A 14,528-nucleotide genomic window follows, 5' to 3' on the forward strand; every position below is an offset into this window, starting at 1 on the left:
AACTGAGCCAGTTCTTTGATTTTGGACTTCTCGGCCTTTAAAACTGTGAGGAATGAATTTCTGTTGTTTAAACCACCCAATCTATGGTATTTTTGTTTTGGCAGCATGAGCTGACAGATAATCCCACTAGCCAAAAAGTAACAGCAATGCCCACCTTCATCTTCACTGCTATCAGACTCGGGAAGTTTGACTCTTCTCCTCTTTCTCTTTGTGCTCACAGTTTCTTTCGTTTCGTCATCAGACAGCTCCACTCGCTTCCCCCTGCGGCCATCCAGGAAAAAGGTAAGCGTGTTATGCAAAATAAAATTGTAAGTATTCATAACTTAATTCCAGAGGATATAAGAGTCAAAGCAGACTAATAAGAGTTCTTTTTAAGGTTCACTGACCACAAATAAGTAGGTTACTTCATGGGGTGACCAGAATAATCTTCTCTAGCTCTCTGTGGATCGCTGGAAAGCACTGCCAGGTTACTGAAAAACTTTCTAAGTTCTTACTTCCCCTATGGCCTTTCAATAATTCAACAAGAATTAAATAAGCAGCTACTCCCTACATACATGAGGCTCTTTGCTAAACACGAGGGACGTAAACATCAAGAAAATACTGTTCTCAAGGAGCTTTGCCTGGAAAAACAGAGAGAGGCACTACTAACTATAATACAATGTGATAAATTTTACTGGACAAATGCTATGTGACATGAGTTTTACTTGAAAACTTTAAAAGCTAAGAAGTTCATCAGATGGAAAAGGGATATATATTTTAAAGAGAAAAAGCAATATGAGCAAAGGCCTAGATATAAGACCTCGAGGTGACCCTAGTGACCACGTTCGATCAGTCACAGCGCCTTCTCCACACACTGCACAAATCTTTTTTTTTTGCATTTGCTACATTTTTACCTTTCTTGAAATAATAAAGCATAATAAACTAAAAATGTTGCATATTTCCGCCATCTTCAACACTAAAATGGCTACACAAAAATTCACCTGTTTTGAGAAATGCACGCTAACATGACACCTGCCACAATATAATCTAACAAAATTGTTTCAAATGAAGTTAAAAACAACTAAGAGCTACGAGAACCATCTTAACAGAAAAAAACAAATGAACGTTTTGGCCAACCAAATAATTTATCAAGGGCTTAATGTGTGTTAGAGACATAATTTTTATCTTCAAGTATTTTATTTCTTATGTAACTTTAACTATCAATCAGCTTATTTTTCTACCTTAACCTACAAAAGCATAAATTAAACCCAAAATAGGTAGGAGAAAATACTAAAGATAATAGCAGAAATCAATAGAGAAAATTTACAAAGCTAAAAGCCATTATTTCTGGGGAAAAGAGTAATAAAATCATTAAGCCTTTGACAAGACTGATAAAAAAACAAAAAATATATATTACCAATATTAGGAATGAAAAAATGAAGGAACCTGTAGTGGTAACTACAGATACTCAAAGAATAAGGCTATAATATGAACAACTTTAATCCAATAAACTCAACAACACAGATAAAACAAATTCCTTTAAAAACACAACCAAACTCACCCAAAAAGAACAAGAAAATGTGAAGAGCTCTAGTTAAAGAAATAAAATTAAAAAAAAAAAAAAAAAAACCTTCCCACAAAGAAAACTCCAGGCTCAGATTCACTTGTGAATTTTATCAAACTTTTAATAAAGAAATGATATATATCATACATAAACAGAACACAGAGAAGGAGTAAATTTCTCCCAACTAATTTTAAGGAGTTAGCATAACTCTAATACTGAAATCTGATTAATGTTACTAGCAAAGAAAATAACTGACTTCCGGTCAAGATGGAGGTGTAGGTAAATACACTTTACCTCCTTACACAACTACAGCAAAAATTACAACTAGACTACAAACAAATATCATCCAGATTTATCAGAAAATCAAGCTGAATGGAAGTATGACAACTAAGGATTTAAAAACGCATTACAAAGTAAAAGAGATTTTATTACTTATTTTTAGAGGGAGGGGAGGGAGAAAGGGAGAGAAACATCAATGTGTGGTTGCCTCTCACATGCCCCCTACTGGGAGACCTGGCCCACAACCCAGGCATGTGCCCTGACTGGGAATTGAACCGGCAACCCTTTGATTGGCAGGCCAGCACTCAATCCACTGAGCCACACCAGCCAGGGTCAGCAAGCCATTATTATATGAAATGTTAAAGGGAATTATGTAAGAAAAAGAAGATCAAAACTATGAACATTTAAATGCAATAAATTCACAACTATCAACTACTGAATCCAAAAAAACAAATTCAGCAAACAAGCAGAACAGGAACAGGATCATAGATATGGAGATCTTTTGGAGGGTGATCACATGGGAGGGGGAGGGGGAGGGGAGAATGAGGGGAAAGGTGCAGGGATTAAGAAGTACAAATTGGTAGATAAAAAACAGATAGGAGGATGTTAAGAACAGTATAGGAAATGGGGTAGCCAAACAACTTTATATGCATGACCCACGGACATGAACTAGAGCTGGGGGCACTGCTGGAGGGAATGGGGGTACTGGGCAGAGTGGGGCAAAGGAGGGAAAATTGAGACAACTGTAACAGTATAATCAATAACATATAGTTTTTAAAAAAGAAAATAACTGATCCATAGTCTTTGTAAATATAGAAGTAAAAAATCCTTACATTAACAAATAGAATATGGCAATATATAAAAAGAATAATATATAGCAACCAAGTGGGGGTTTATCCCAGAATTCAAGGTTGGTTTAACATTTGAAAACAAATCAATGTAATTCACTACCTTAACCAAAACACTGTGTAATCATTTCAGTAAATGCAGAAAAGGTATCTGCCAAAATTCAACACCTTCCTCCACCTGGTAAAAGGCATCTACTAAAAATACACAGTTAAGATTACACTGAGTGCTGAAATATTGGACACATTCCTGGCAATAACCACCACCACCGAGTGCTGTACCCACGGTCGGGACACTTTAATCCATCTGCATCCCATGTTCCTAGGAGGTGAGCCCCGCTGGACAGAGCCCTGACCCTCCGAAACGTCAGCATTTTGTTGATGTGCTGCTGGTAGAGTGTCCCCAGCCTCGCCACAGAAGTCCAGTATTTCTGGGCCTATCAGTGCTGACAGTGCCCTTTAGAATTTCTTTCAACAAACTCACTCCTACCAACTATGAGGTAGTGTCTCAAATTCCTGGATCCATTTTTAACAGCTTATGTGCTCTTTATTTTCTTTTCTAATTACATTTTACCACTTGAAAAATAAACTCATTGATATAAAAAGAAAACAAAGAACTTTTTCTCTTAAATTTGACTGGAAAGAGCAACCCTTCATTTGCAATTTGAAGGGAAAAACAGACACACAATCAGGCACACTGATGCCATGTCCACAAATTTAAAATGAAGCAAAGGAGAAAAGACAATCAATTTAGATCAGTAGGGCCCCAAAAATGGACTTGGGGCTTTAAATGATGTAAAATGCAGACTCCAGTTCTGCTTCATTAGACCTGAGCTTCTCTCCTCACTCTGGTTCTGTAGCTGCATCCTGGAGGCACTGAGCAGGACTGAGCACTCAGCTGAAAACCGCCCGCTGTCAATAAGCCCAAACAGACCTTCCCAGGCCTGAGCCCAGCAGAAACGCTCTTCCCCCACAAGTGACAAAATTTTCCTACCTTTTTTTCTCCTGCTGCATCTTAACAGGCTCTGCTCTTTTGCTGGATTTCTTCAGGCCTGTGGGGGCTGCCAGCTTTGGTTCAGTGACAGACAGTGGAGGTTGTTCCACAATTTTTTCTTCTTTCAGTGCTGGCTCTGAATCCAAATTGACTTTCAGTTTATCTACAAATAAAGTATAACAGAGGATGTATAATCCCATCGTGCAATATTCATCTATCATTCCTCTGACAGTCTATTAAGTGCCAGGTAATGTTAGGAACAGGGACTTACGGGATTAAAAAAAACAGTCCCTGTCTAACAGAGCTCATGGTCGAGTCAAAGAACATTTCTCCCCTCCCACCACCACTCTGGCTATAACTGTTTCCATTTCTGCCTCCTGCTAATCCCCCCATAATATCACAGCCCCCAGGGAAAATGATAGTAAAGGCAAGGCTTAGGAAAAAAACAAATACAACTTTATGTGGTAATACCATTCTTACTTGTTAGATGAAGAAACTAAGAGTAAGAATAATTAAAAGATGTTTCCCAGGAGTACACAGCTTACAAATAGTGACAGCATAAGTTTGTACTAAGACCTTATTTTCTATCTTTTTAAGTCTGGATACTTTAATATCTATTACCTTAATGATATAATTGAAAGACTACTTTGGAATCAGAAAAGTTTGGTTCAAATCCTAATTCATTCATTCTTTTATCTAAAAGTTTGTCTTCTCTATAATAACCAGAGTAATATTTACAAGATCACTGTAAGGGTTAAAAGAGATCAGTATGTGAGGTTAAGTGACCTACCCAAGGTAACACTGGTGGGAGAAGAGCCAGAATATGAACCTACATGGGTTTAATTCCTCCAAGGCCCTCCCCTTTCCCTACACCACACTGGAAACACAGTAACTGCAGTGTAGCGCAAGGGATGGAAACATTTAAGCAGAATGGGTCTTGCTATCTGAGGAATGACAGAAGAAATATATAGGAATTGTATGCTACACTCAGTGACAGTTTTTTTTTTTCAAAGAAGTCACGCAATACTCTTAGAAAACTGTAAACAACACGAAGCTCTTCAATAAGTAGTTTTGGTTTTATGTCATAAAGTAGCTTAAACCATCTATTGTACAGAAAAAAAATTATTGCTATCTTAGTTTTTGGCTGTTACACAGAGCTTGGTATAACAGTTTATAAATATAGCATATTATTTGAAAGAATAGATAATGGATAAAAAAGCATAACATACAATCTGTTTATGCTTTATGTTTCGAAAACTTAAATGGTAAGTCTCGGTGGGTGAATCCGCCAGCCGCACGGTGGTATGTGCTCTCCTACACTTCACTACCGCTGTTCTCAAGTATCAGTACTTTTCAAACTTTCCCACCAAACTGTACAAGAGAATAAACATGTATCTCCAAGGAATCCAGGGGTCGGTGAGTAAGCCAAAGAAAGTTCTCTGAGGTGCAGGTATATCTTTTTTTTTTAATTAATTGATTTATTTTTAGACAAAGGGGAAGGGAGGGAGAAAGAGTGGGAGAGAAACATCAATGTGTGGTTACCTCTCATGTGCCCCCAATTGGGGGCCTGGCCCACAACCCAGGCATGTGCCCTGACTGGGAATCAAACCAGCAACCCTTTGGTTCTCAGGCTGGCACTCAAACCAGTGAGCCACACCAGCCAGGGCTGCAGGTGTATCTTTAAAGTTTATGTAAATTCTGCATTCTATTACATAACTTAACCATTTTGTTAGCATCTGTTTCAAAATTACATCATTAAGAGGAAAAAACCTCCAAATATTTCCTACCTGTCTCATGGGTTAAGGAAAGAGACGCTATTATATCAAGTCTATCAATTTCATAAAACTGATCTAAATTAAAATAGCAGTGTTCAAACAGATTCAGCAATCAGAGTTTTATTCTGTCTCAGTTTCACAGTATTTTGGGAACTCCAATTTATACATATATTAAACTACAATTGGCCAATTAACTGGTAAGAGGTAGTTTATTGCAACAACTTCAAGCAACCATTAAGGAAAATTTAATCACGTTTTCTCGTTACCCAAATGATCAAGTTACAATACTCTTATTATCTGACTAATTAAAACTTTCTCATTTTTATACTCAAGAAAATATGAAACCCCTCAAGCAAAGAAACATGATGACTTTAACTGTCACCAAATGCTGCAATTTTTTAACATAAAAAGCACTAAATTTTTTGTTATTGAGATATAATTCACACATCATAAAATTTACCCTGGTAAAGTGTTCAATTCAGTGGTTTTTATTTGTGTAACCAATACTAATATGTAATTTTAGGACATTTTCATCACTCCCAGCCCTTGATAAGCAATAATCTACTTTCTGTCTCTATAGATTTGCCTGTTAGAGACATTTTTTATAAATAGAATCAAACAATATATGGCCTTTTGTTTTTGGCTTCTTTCTATTTCTGATGATGTTTCAAGGTTCATCCATGTTGTAGCATGTAGCAGTACTTTGTTCTTTTTGGACTAAATAACATTCCATTGCGTGGATATACCGCCTTTGTTCATTCCATTCATCAGATGATGGACCTTTGGCTTGTTTCCACTTTTTAGCTATTCTAAATAATGCTGCTATGCACATTTGCATACATGTTTCAATTCTTGAGTAGATACCTGGGAATGGGTGCCTCTAGATTTAACTTTTTGTAGTATTGCCACACTTTTTTTAAAGTCAGCATCTCATTTTACATTCCCCACAGCAATGTATGAGGGTTCAACTTCTCCACATCCTTGCCAACACTTGTTATTGTCCAGCATTAGGCTGTAAATGGTTCCAGTGTCCACATCACCTCTCTTCATCTAACTCTCAAGTTTCATTTTCATTGCAATGATCTTGTCTTGTGTTAAATATAATAAAGATATTCATAATTCAAGTCTAAACATTTATCCTTGAAACAACATGTTAAATAATCAACTTTGGTGAGCCATTCTTTTTATTAGGTAAATATTTAATTCTTTTATTTTACCCAGGTTTTCCTTCTCCGTCTGTTACATTCTATCATAACACCCTTTATTATCTGCCTAACATTACAATCATTAACTATTTCATTGTTTTTGTATTTGTTTCTCTGCCAATAGAAAAGGGACATGAGAGCAGGAGCCCTGTTTACGTACATTTTCTCCATTAGCACCAATGCATAATAGTGCCTAGCACAGAGTAGGTGCTCAACAAATATTTGCTAAATAACATATGAATAAATGTGTGTATACTTCTGTAAAGTTTGATTCTACTACCCATGTCCAGGCCTTCCTGAAGCAGCACCATCATTTGCCATTTGCTTTTTTCTTAAAAAAGAAGCTGGTTTTATTTTTTCTCTAATTAGCAAATATTCATAGCTTACATACTTTAAAAATAATAATTCAGCCCTGGCTGGCATGGCTCAGTAGACTGAGTACTGGTCTGTGAACCAAAGGGTCACCAATTCAATTCCCAATCAGGGCACATGCCTGGGTTTCGGGCCAGGTTCCCAGTAGGGGGTGCACCAGAGGCAACTACACATTGATGTTTCTCTCCCTCTCTTTCTCTCTCCCTTCCCAGCTCTGTAAAAATAAATAAAATCTTTAAAAAAATAATAATTCAAACTTCACAGGATTTTAACGTTACAAATGCAATTAAAAAACAACAACAACAAATACACATGTGAACCTCTTTGAAGTTACCCAGTAACCACACAATCTGACTGGGTATAATGGAGCAGTACCAACCACACAGGCCAGAGATATTAGCATGGTCTATTTTCACAAAAGCAGGGATCCCTCCTTGTTTACTATACTTGCAAAAATACAATCGTGCTTCCCAATAACCTGAAAGCATCAAATTTTCCATATACTTTCAGAACACAAAAATGTTCTGATAGCTTTTACGGCAAATAAAATCTATCACTCTAATCCCTCCTCCAACCACCAATTTGACCATCACAGAAAAGCAGAATTCTGACTAATTTTGCTTGCAAAGGCACATAATAAAATGCCTCCCCACAAAATCTTTATAAAACCGATGCTCCAAGAAAGTGTGCTATAATTATCCTGCGGCTCCTACATTCTCTCTGGGATTCTGCCACATACCCTCAAGGAATGTTTACTCGATATGAGAAGTATGAAAATATGTGACTATTGGTTCCTTGCGTACAAAAGAATTCTTATTTAAATTTCTTTTTTTAAATAAATGAGATATTTTTTAGATGGCCAGTGTTATCTGGGCACTTCTAATTCACACTGATGTCTAGTTCGTTACTATGAGTAACCTGTAAAAATAACTAAAGAAAGGCCCTGGCTTGTGTGGCTCAGTGGATTGATTGCTGGCCTGCAAACCAGAGGGTCGCCGGTTCCATTCCCACTCAGGACACATGCCTGGGTTGTGGGCCAGGTCCCCTGTGCAAGGGACAACCACACACTGATGCTTCTCTCCCTCTCTTTCTCCTCCCTTCTCCTTTCTCTAAGAAATAAAGAAATAAAATATTTAAAAAGAAGGAAGGAAGGAAGGAAAGAAGGAAGGCAGGCAAAGCTTTGTTTCTTGCAGCCCCTTGGGAGACAAGAATAATAATGACCACAGCAGGCAAACTGACCTCAGCATCCAAGATATTAACTTCAACACTGTGCTGCTGAACCAGGCAGCCTCCCTTTTGTTCTAATCCCCATTTTCAAGAGCTCAATGAAACAAATATTCAATTCTCTTTTCAAGGCAGGAGGTAAAAATAGGAATAGTAAACTACACTCCAAGGGATCTAAGCTGAACCCAGCTCACCCATAAATCCACTGTTCTGATTGGGTCCTTTCACCGATATATTGATAATTTATGATGGGATTAGGGAGTGCTACATAGTAGTGTCCTAGATGGTTAAAATGAGAGGAAGGTCATGACTTTTCACTTCAGATATGTAATAAGTTATTATAATAACATTTATGCATTAATAGTCAAAAGAAGGTAAAAACATGCTTACTCATAGCAGCTTTTCCAAAAAAATTGTTCATCACATTCCCTTTCACTGGTACTTTGTTACCTGCTAAAGATGCCTAAAAGCATAGAAAAGAAAACACACAAGTTTTTTCTTAGTGTTTAGGCTGCTCTTCAAGTAGCAATCTCAAAAAACATCTCTTTAACAGCAGAGCACACTGTCATACCGGCTCGGTCTCTATGTAATCATGCCAAAACGTGTGTGCGTTAGGTGTAAGAACAAATCCAAACCCACCAGTATCGGATGTTAATCTCCAAAGCTTAGATTCTCACAGTTCTTATAAAATTACTATCCATGAATATGTCTAAACTTTTCTTGAGTATATTTAAAAGCTACTTAGTTTTACAGAATTAAAATAGATTAGAGGCAGTACGATACACGATGGGGAAAAACATCCAAAACATTACATTTATAATCATCAGAAGTAAATTTGAATGATGGTTCCACCACTTAATAGCTCAAGGCTTGGTGAGAAGCATTATCAAAAGAAAATGGACTATTTCAGATGCAAGTACCAAGAATTAAAGCATCCAACTAAAGTATAAAAATTAGAACTAAATATCAGAACTTTATGTACTTAAACTACTACCACCAGAACTATTAGTGCCTGTCTAGTCACCCATTCTAAGCTGAAAGGCACATCTTTAAAGAAGACTTACATTTGTCACCTCTTTAACTTCTGTTTTGGTTTCTTTGTTGGTCTCTTGGGTTTTAGAAGCAGCTTTAGAGGCAAACATTCCCATAATTCCTTTAGGTTGGTGGGAAATCTGTTTGGAGCTAGGTGGGCCATATCCATTGGTGGTCAACTCATTACTGGCTTGTGCCTCACTTGACGCCTGAAGATTTGACTGCTCCAACTTTTCAGAAGATGAGGTTTCGGCAGAAGCTCTAGGGACCGCAGCGGCACACTGTATGGCACTAAACCTAAGGACAGAAATGTTACACTGATGTCAATATCGAACCTTATTTTCAAACTCTCGCTTCTCTAATATAATACTTTCTAAGTCTAATACTATAAAAGAAGAAAATTGTAGAACTAGAACACATTTCAGAAATTATTTCATGCAAAATTCTCATTCAGATAAACAAGTATTTGAGAGAAGTCAGGGACTTGTCCTAGGTTATATATCTATCAATGGTTAGTAACAGAAGTAGGACTGAAAATCAAAACTAGGATATGGACTCTACCACACCATACTGAATATTCTTGTTTTGAAAAAAGCATCTTAATTCTAAACAGGAAGAAGACACCAAACAATAATAAAGATTAGTCATTTCACCATGCTTGGGAAACCAAATGGTTATCATCCTGTTTTTAAAGGCCTTCATCTTATAGGGCTAGATAAGCAATAAATATTGACTGAATCAAAATTAAGAGCTTTAAATATTAACAAGTTTCCTGGCAACTCTCCTGGCCAGAGTGGATCACAGTTTAACACTTGGAAGAAGCTGGGAACACAGCCCCCAGCCCCTACCATCTGCGGTCCTCAACAGTCGTTTGTTCCTGACTTCTAATGATACCAACGAGCAGCACCAGAAAGTACGGCCAAAGCCACGTGAAGGAATTTGGAACTGTATGCATGGGTGTTAAAGGAACACTCATAGTAGATACGCCAGTTCCACACAAATCCACAGAAGAATCTTCCACACTATGAACAGACACCCGATCTAGCTTCTCAAATGACTCTATTTAAAGCAAAGTTCCCAAACTTTTCCTGACAAAGAACATTTCCTTCCTCCCAGTCTTTTGCTCATTGGGGGTAGGTAAGAGCTCCTTGAAGGAACTCTACATATTTTAGATATCCAGTATAAGACCTGGCATATAAGGGCATCAGGAGATATGTATTAAAAGAATGATTGTTTAAACCACTGCAAAAGGCTTCTGGCTCTCCCATCCTCAATGTATCCCCTCCACTTGAGGTGGGAGACGATGGAGATTAAGAAACTCTGCAGTGAATACAATTACCTTAGTGATCACCTAGGCACAACTTCAAAACTGGCTGCTGGAATAAATGGCCTGAGGGAAAAAATCCCTGATAAATCATTTAATTTCAAAAGTTACCACAGACTGAACAGCCCCAAAGCTAGAATTTACAGCTCCCAAAAACTTTCCACTGATTTATTGTGGTCCACACTAGAAAACCCTACATTAACACAAATTCTTTGCACGTCAGAATTAGGAACAGACGGAAATCGTTTCCTTGCACCCACCACTCTACCTCTCCGGCCTTGCGGCCCTTCCATGTACAAGGAGAGAGCAATGTTTTGTTTCAGTGTCAACATCTGAGGCTGGCCCCACGACAGCTCTTTCCCCACTTGGTCTACATTCCACACCTTAGGGTCAGGACCAGGAATTGGCAGCAAGGAAGAGACCACGCTAGGCTGGGAACGTGTCCGAAGAGAGAAGAATCTGCTCAATCCTAAAATTTCAACTTTCTTCCTGTCACAGCACTTCTTAAAAACACATGAAACAATGAGTCAGATCTCTGTTGGCCCATAATTCTCAGGACCAAATACAAACTTCTTTACTGGAGATAAATTCTTCACATTTTTACTGCAGCTACTTTAAGTATTTAAGTCAAGTTTCATGAAAGTGTGTCCTATTACCACATTTCTACTCGCCAAATTTATTTGAGAGGTCCCCGTGTAACTTTCATTTTGAACCTTTGTGTCACTTTTATTCTTATTTGCTTACTTGCTAGATACAACAGAAGAAAAAATGTTTAGAGCTCAACATACCATGACCAGATTTTAATTGACTATTTTTGAAATATAATGACATAATTTACATAAATGTATCAGTATTGTTTCCTATAATCTTTCTGTAAGAAACCAGACCTATAAATTATTACTCTTTAGCTATGTAATATTCATTTAACAAATATCTGTATGCTTATTACACTCAAGGTTTTAAGCTAAAGAAAAAAGAACATAATGTCTAACTTTAGTTCATTCAATTATTTACTGAATGTTTACCATCTGCCAGGCATCATTATGGGTATAGAGTGTTAACAAAACAGACACGATCCCTATTTTCGTGGAAATTACAGACACTGTTTGGAAATTCCGTACCTATGTGCCCTCTGTTAGTTATCTCATCTCCCCAGTATCTCCAACAATTTCCTCTTTATCGCTCTTTCCTAACAATACAAGTTCAAGCACTCTCAACTTAAAAAACGTATGCATTTTGCCTTTAGTCTCAATCCTCCTTAGCTAGCTCCCTCTTTTTTCTCCCATTTATAGTCATATTTCCTGGAAAGAGTTATCCGACCAGAATCTGATCACTCCATTGAAAATGCTTTCACCAAGACCATCACTAAATCCAATGGACACTTCAGTACTTAGCTTCTCAGTCCCTCCTTCTTGAAACTTTCCTTAGCTTTTAGAACTCCACACACTCACGATTTTCCTCTTACCTCTGGCTGCTCCCTCTTGGGCCCCTATTCTTCTGCCCACTCTTTTAAAATGGTTATAACTTAAATAGTGCTTACTATGTGCCAAGCACGGTTCTAAGCACTTTATATACATTAATTCATTTAATGCTCTATAGCCCTGTGAGGTTGTTACTGTTGTCAACTTCATTCTACTGATGAGGAAACTGAAGCACAGAGAGGTTAATTTGCCCAAGGATACACAGACAGTAATTATGGCCCAGAATTTTACTTTCTGTTTGTTTTTTTAAAGATTTTATTTATTTATTTTTAGAGAGAGGGGAATAGAGGGAGAAAGAGAGGGAGAGAAACAATGTGTAGTTACCTCTCACACACACCCCTATTGGGGACCTGGAACACAACCCAAGTATGTGCCCTGACTGGGAATTGAACCAGCAACAGTTTGGTTCACAGGCTGGCGCCCCACACCAACCAGGGCTGCATACGTCCTTCTTTTATTCCAGGCATTCCCTCTGTATGATTATGTCTACCCAATTAATTACCTGTTTTCTCTGATTCCAAAATCTCTATCTTCATCCCACATAATCAGAGTATTACGCAGATACTGGGCCATATTCACTCTAGAGTGTGGCAGGTTGTAGGTACACATCAGATCTTTGTTGAATGAATTCAAGTTACCTTGCTTAGTATCTGTTCAAGTAGTAGGCACTCAACATGTATCCGGGGAACTGACCTGAACCCTCAATACAACCTCAAAAAGTAGGCATTATTATATCTAATTTAAAGATGAAGAAACCAAATCTCAAAGAGTGTGAGTAATCTGTCCAAATCCATGGGGTATTAAGCAGCAAAACCACAACTCAAGTCCATGGCCATCAATACGAAAAACCACATGCATTCTAGTTCATCACTTCCCTGTGCTGGGAAGGATACTGAAGACGAACAAGACCTAATTCTGGCTACAGAAAGCCAATTGCTTTCAGATGGAAGGCAGAAGGATATCAAATTAGAAGTAGTCTTTTGAAGGACAGCATCTGAACTGGTTCTTAAAGGATGGGCAGAATTTAGACAAGCAGAGACTGGGGTGAGAGAGTAACGAGGGGGCACGACAAACATTTCTTGTGGCAGGGACAGGATAAATACATGAGAAATAGATTTATGGGGAGTCCACTGGGGTTTTCAATATGGGTTGTGGCTGCTATTTTTCACCTTATGATGTACTAATAAAACCAGGCATGTGTCTTACTGCAAGATAAATGGGGTTTTACTAGACTTGGCACTCAGTCTTAAGAGGCAGCCACTGTGTAAACATCTTACAAAATCAATCCGTGAAGAAGCCCACAAGGAACATTAAGGAGCTCACTTGCTGCAGTTCTGCAAGTTGCTTTTAAGGATGTCATAGTCGGTGTTGAACAGAGGCCCACTGTCCTTCAGCATGGCTTTCTGGACGCTGTACACATGGACGCTGGCAGTCACGGCCAGCTTGGACTTCACTGCTGCAAGTCAACAGGAAAAGCAGTCTGTTAATACACAAGCTTCATACCATGTGGGGACTTTAACAAGAAACCCTTCTGCATGAAAACCATTTGCAATCTGCAGTGGTCCAAAAGCTCTAAAAGGCCAAATAGCCACATATAAGTATAACATCACCTCTTCTGTCTCCAATGGGGACATTATGACAGGGTAGGTGGCGGTGAGTCAGCTCTCAGTACCTGTGATGGTATCACTCATCCAGTGGACACTCGGTAAATATTAATGAATGATTGATGGTGACTGTAATTTTTTTTCAGTCAGGGAAGATTCTTACACTCTGGTATATAACTGAGGAATAAGTAATTTTTATCTGAGAAGACTCACTTATGTAATTCAACTTTAGAGAAAGCAACTCTGTAACAAAATACTACTAACCAGATAAGCCCGCAGAGGAAAAACATGTAAGAACATCAGAGGATCAGACTTTAGTTTCCATGAAGGAACGGACTGTGCCTAGCTTATTCCAAGTCTCCGTCTCCAGGGCCTAGCACGGAGCTTCACACAGAGTAAATACTCACTAGGTATCAACTGAATGAATGCATCTTGCTTTGCGTACCAATGTGGGAATTCAGAAAGAAAAAAATGTAGACTCTACCACCCTGGATACATCAAAGTTAATCTGTACGAAAACGACCCCAGAAAAAGACTTGATAAAGTAAAACTGTATAGGTTTTGTCTGGAGACACATGTCCAACATCACATGGACCCTGACCGTTACACAGTTCCTTTGAGTTCAGTTTTTTAAAAAAAAACAGTAGCACAGTCTTGAAACAGGTGTACAAATTTAATTTAGAAATATTAAGTCTTTCTGACTTTAGAAAAACATTCTTTAATCTTCTTCCTAGAAAAACTGTTATGGAACACAACACAACAGTCAGAGACTACTGTCTTTTTACAGTTGCTGAGGCGGTCCATATGGTATTCATAATAGTTTCTGCATGTCTGTCACGAGTTCTGAAAT

The 14,528-nt window shown here is 38.0% G+C and overlaps 1 protein-coding gene across 3 annotated transcripts in view; it reads right to left on the reverse strand.

Annotated features, from left to right (window-relative positions):
* Positions 1-14,528, reverse strand: part of POLD3 (DNA polymerase delta 3, accessory subunit) — a 47,361-nt gene that overhangs the window by 13,055 nt on the left and 19,778 nt on the right. For 2 of the 3 annotated variants that reach the window (XM_028515600.2, XM_036028816.1), the window contains exons 5-9: positions 13,398-13,530; positions 9,302-9,566; positions 8,628-8,700; positions 3,662-3,824; positions 155-261 (exon numbers count right to left, since the gene is read on the reverse strand). In XM_028515600.2, coding sequence (XP_028371401.1) covers positions 155-261; positions 3,662-3,824; positions 8,628-8,700; positions 9,302-9,566; positions 13,398-13,530 — 741 coding nt within the window. The remainder of the gene's footprint in view (positions 1-154; positions 262-3,661; positions 3,825-8,627; positions 8,701-9,301; positions 9,567-13,397; positions 13,531-14,528) is intronic. The other variant, XM_036028815.1, reaches the window with a different exon arrangement.

This window comes from Phyllostomus discolor, chromosome 6 (assembly GCF_004126475.2).
Source record: "Phyllostomus discolor isolate MPI-MPIP mPhyDis1 chromosome 6, mPhyDis1.pri.v3, whole genome shotgun sequence".
Classification (NCBI taxonomy): domain Eukaryota; kingdom Metazoa; phylum Chordata; class Mammalia; order Chiroptera; family Phyllostomidae; genus Phyllostomus; species Phyllostomus discolor.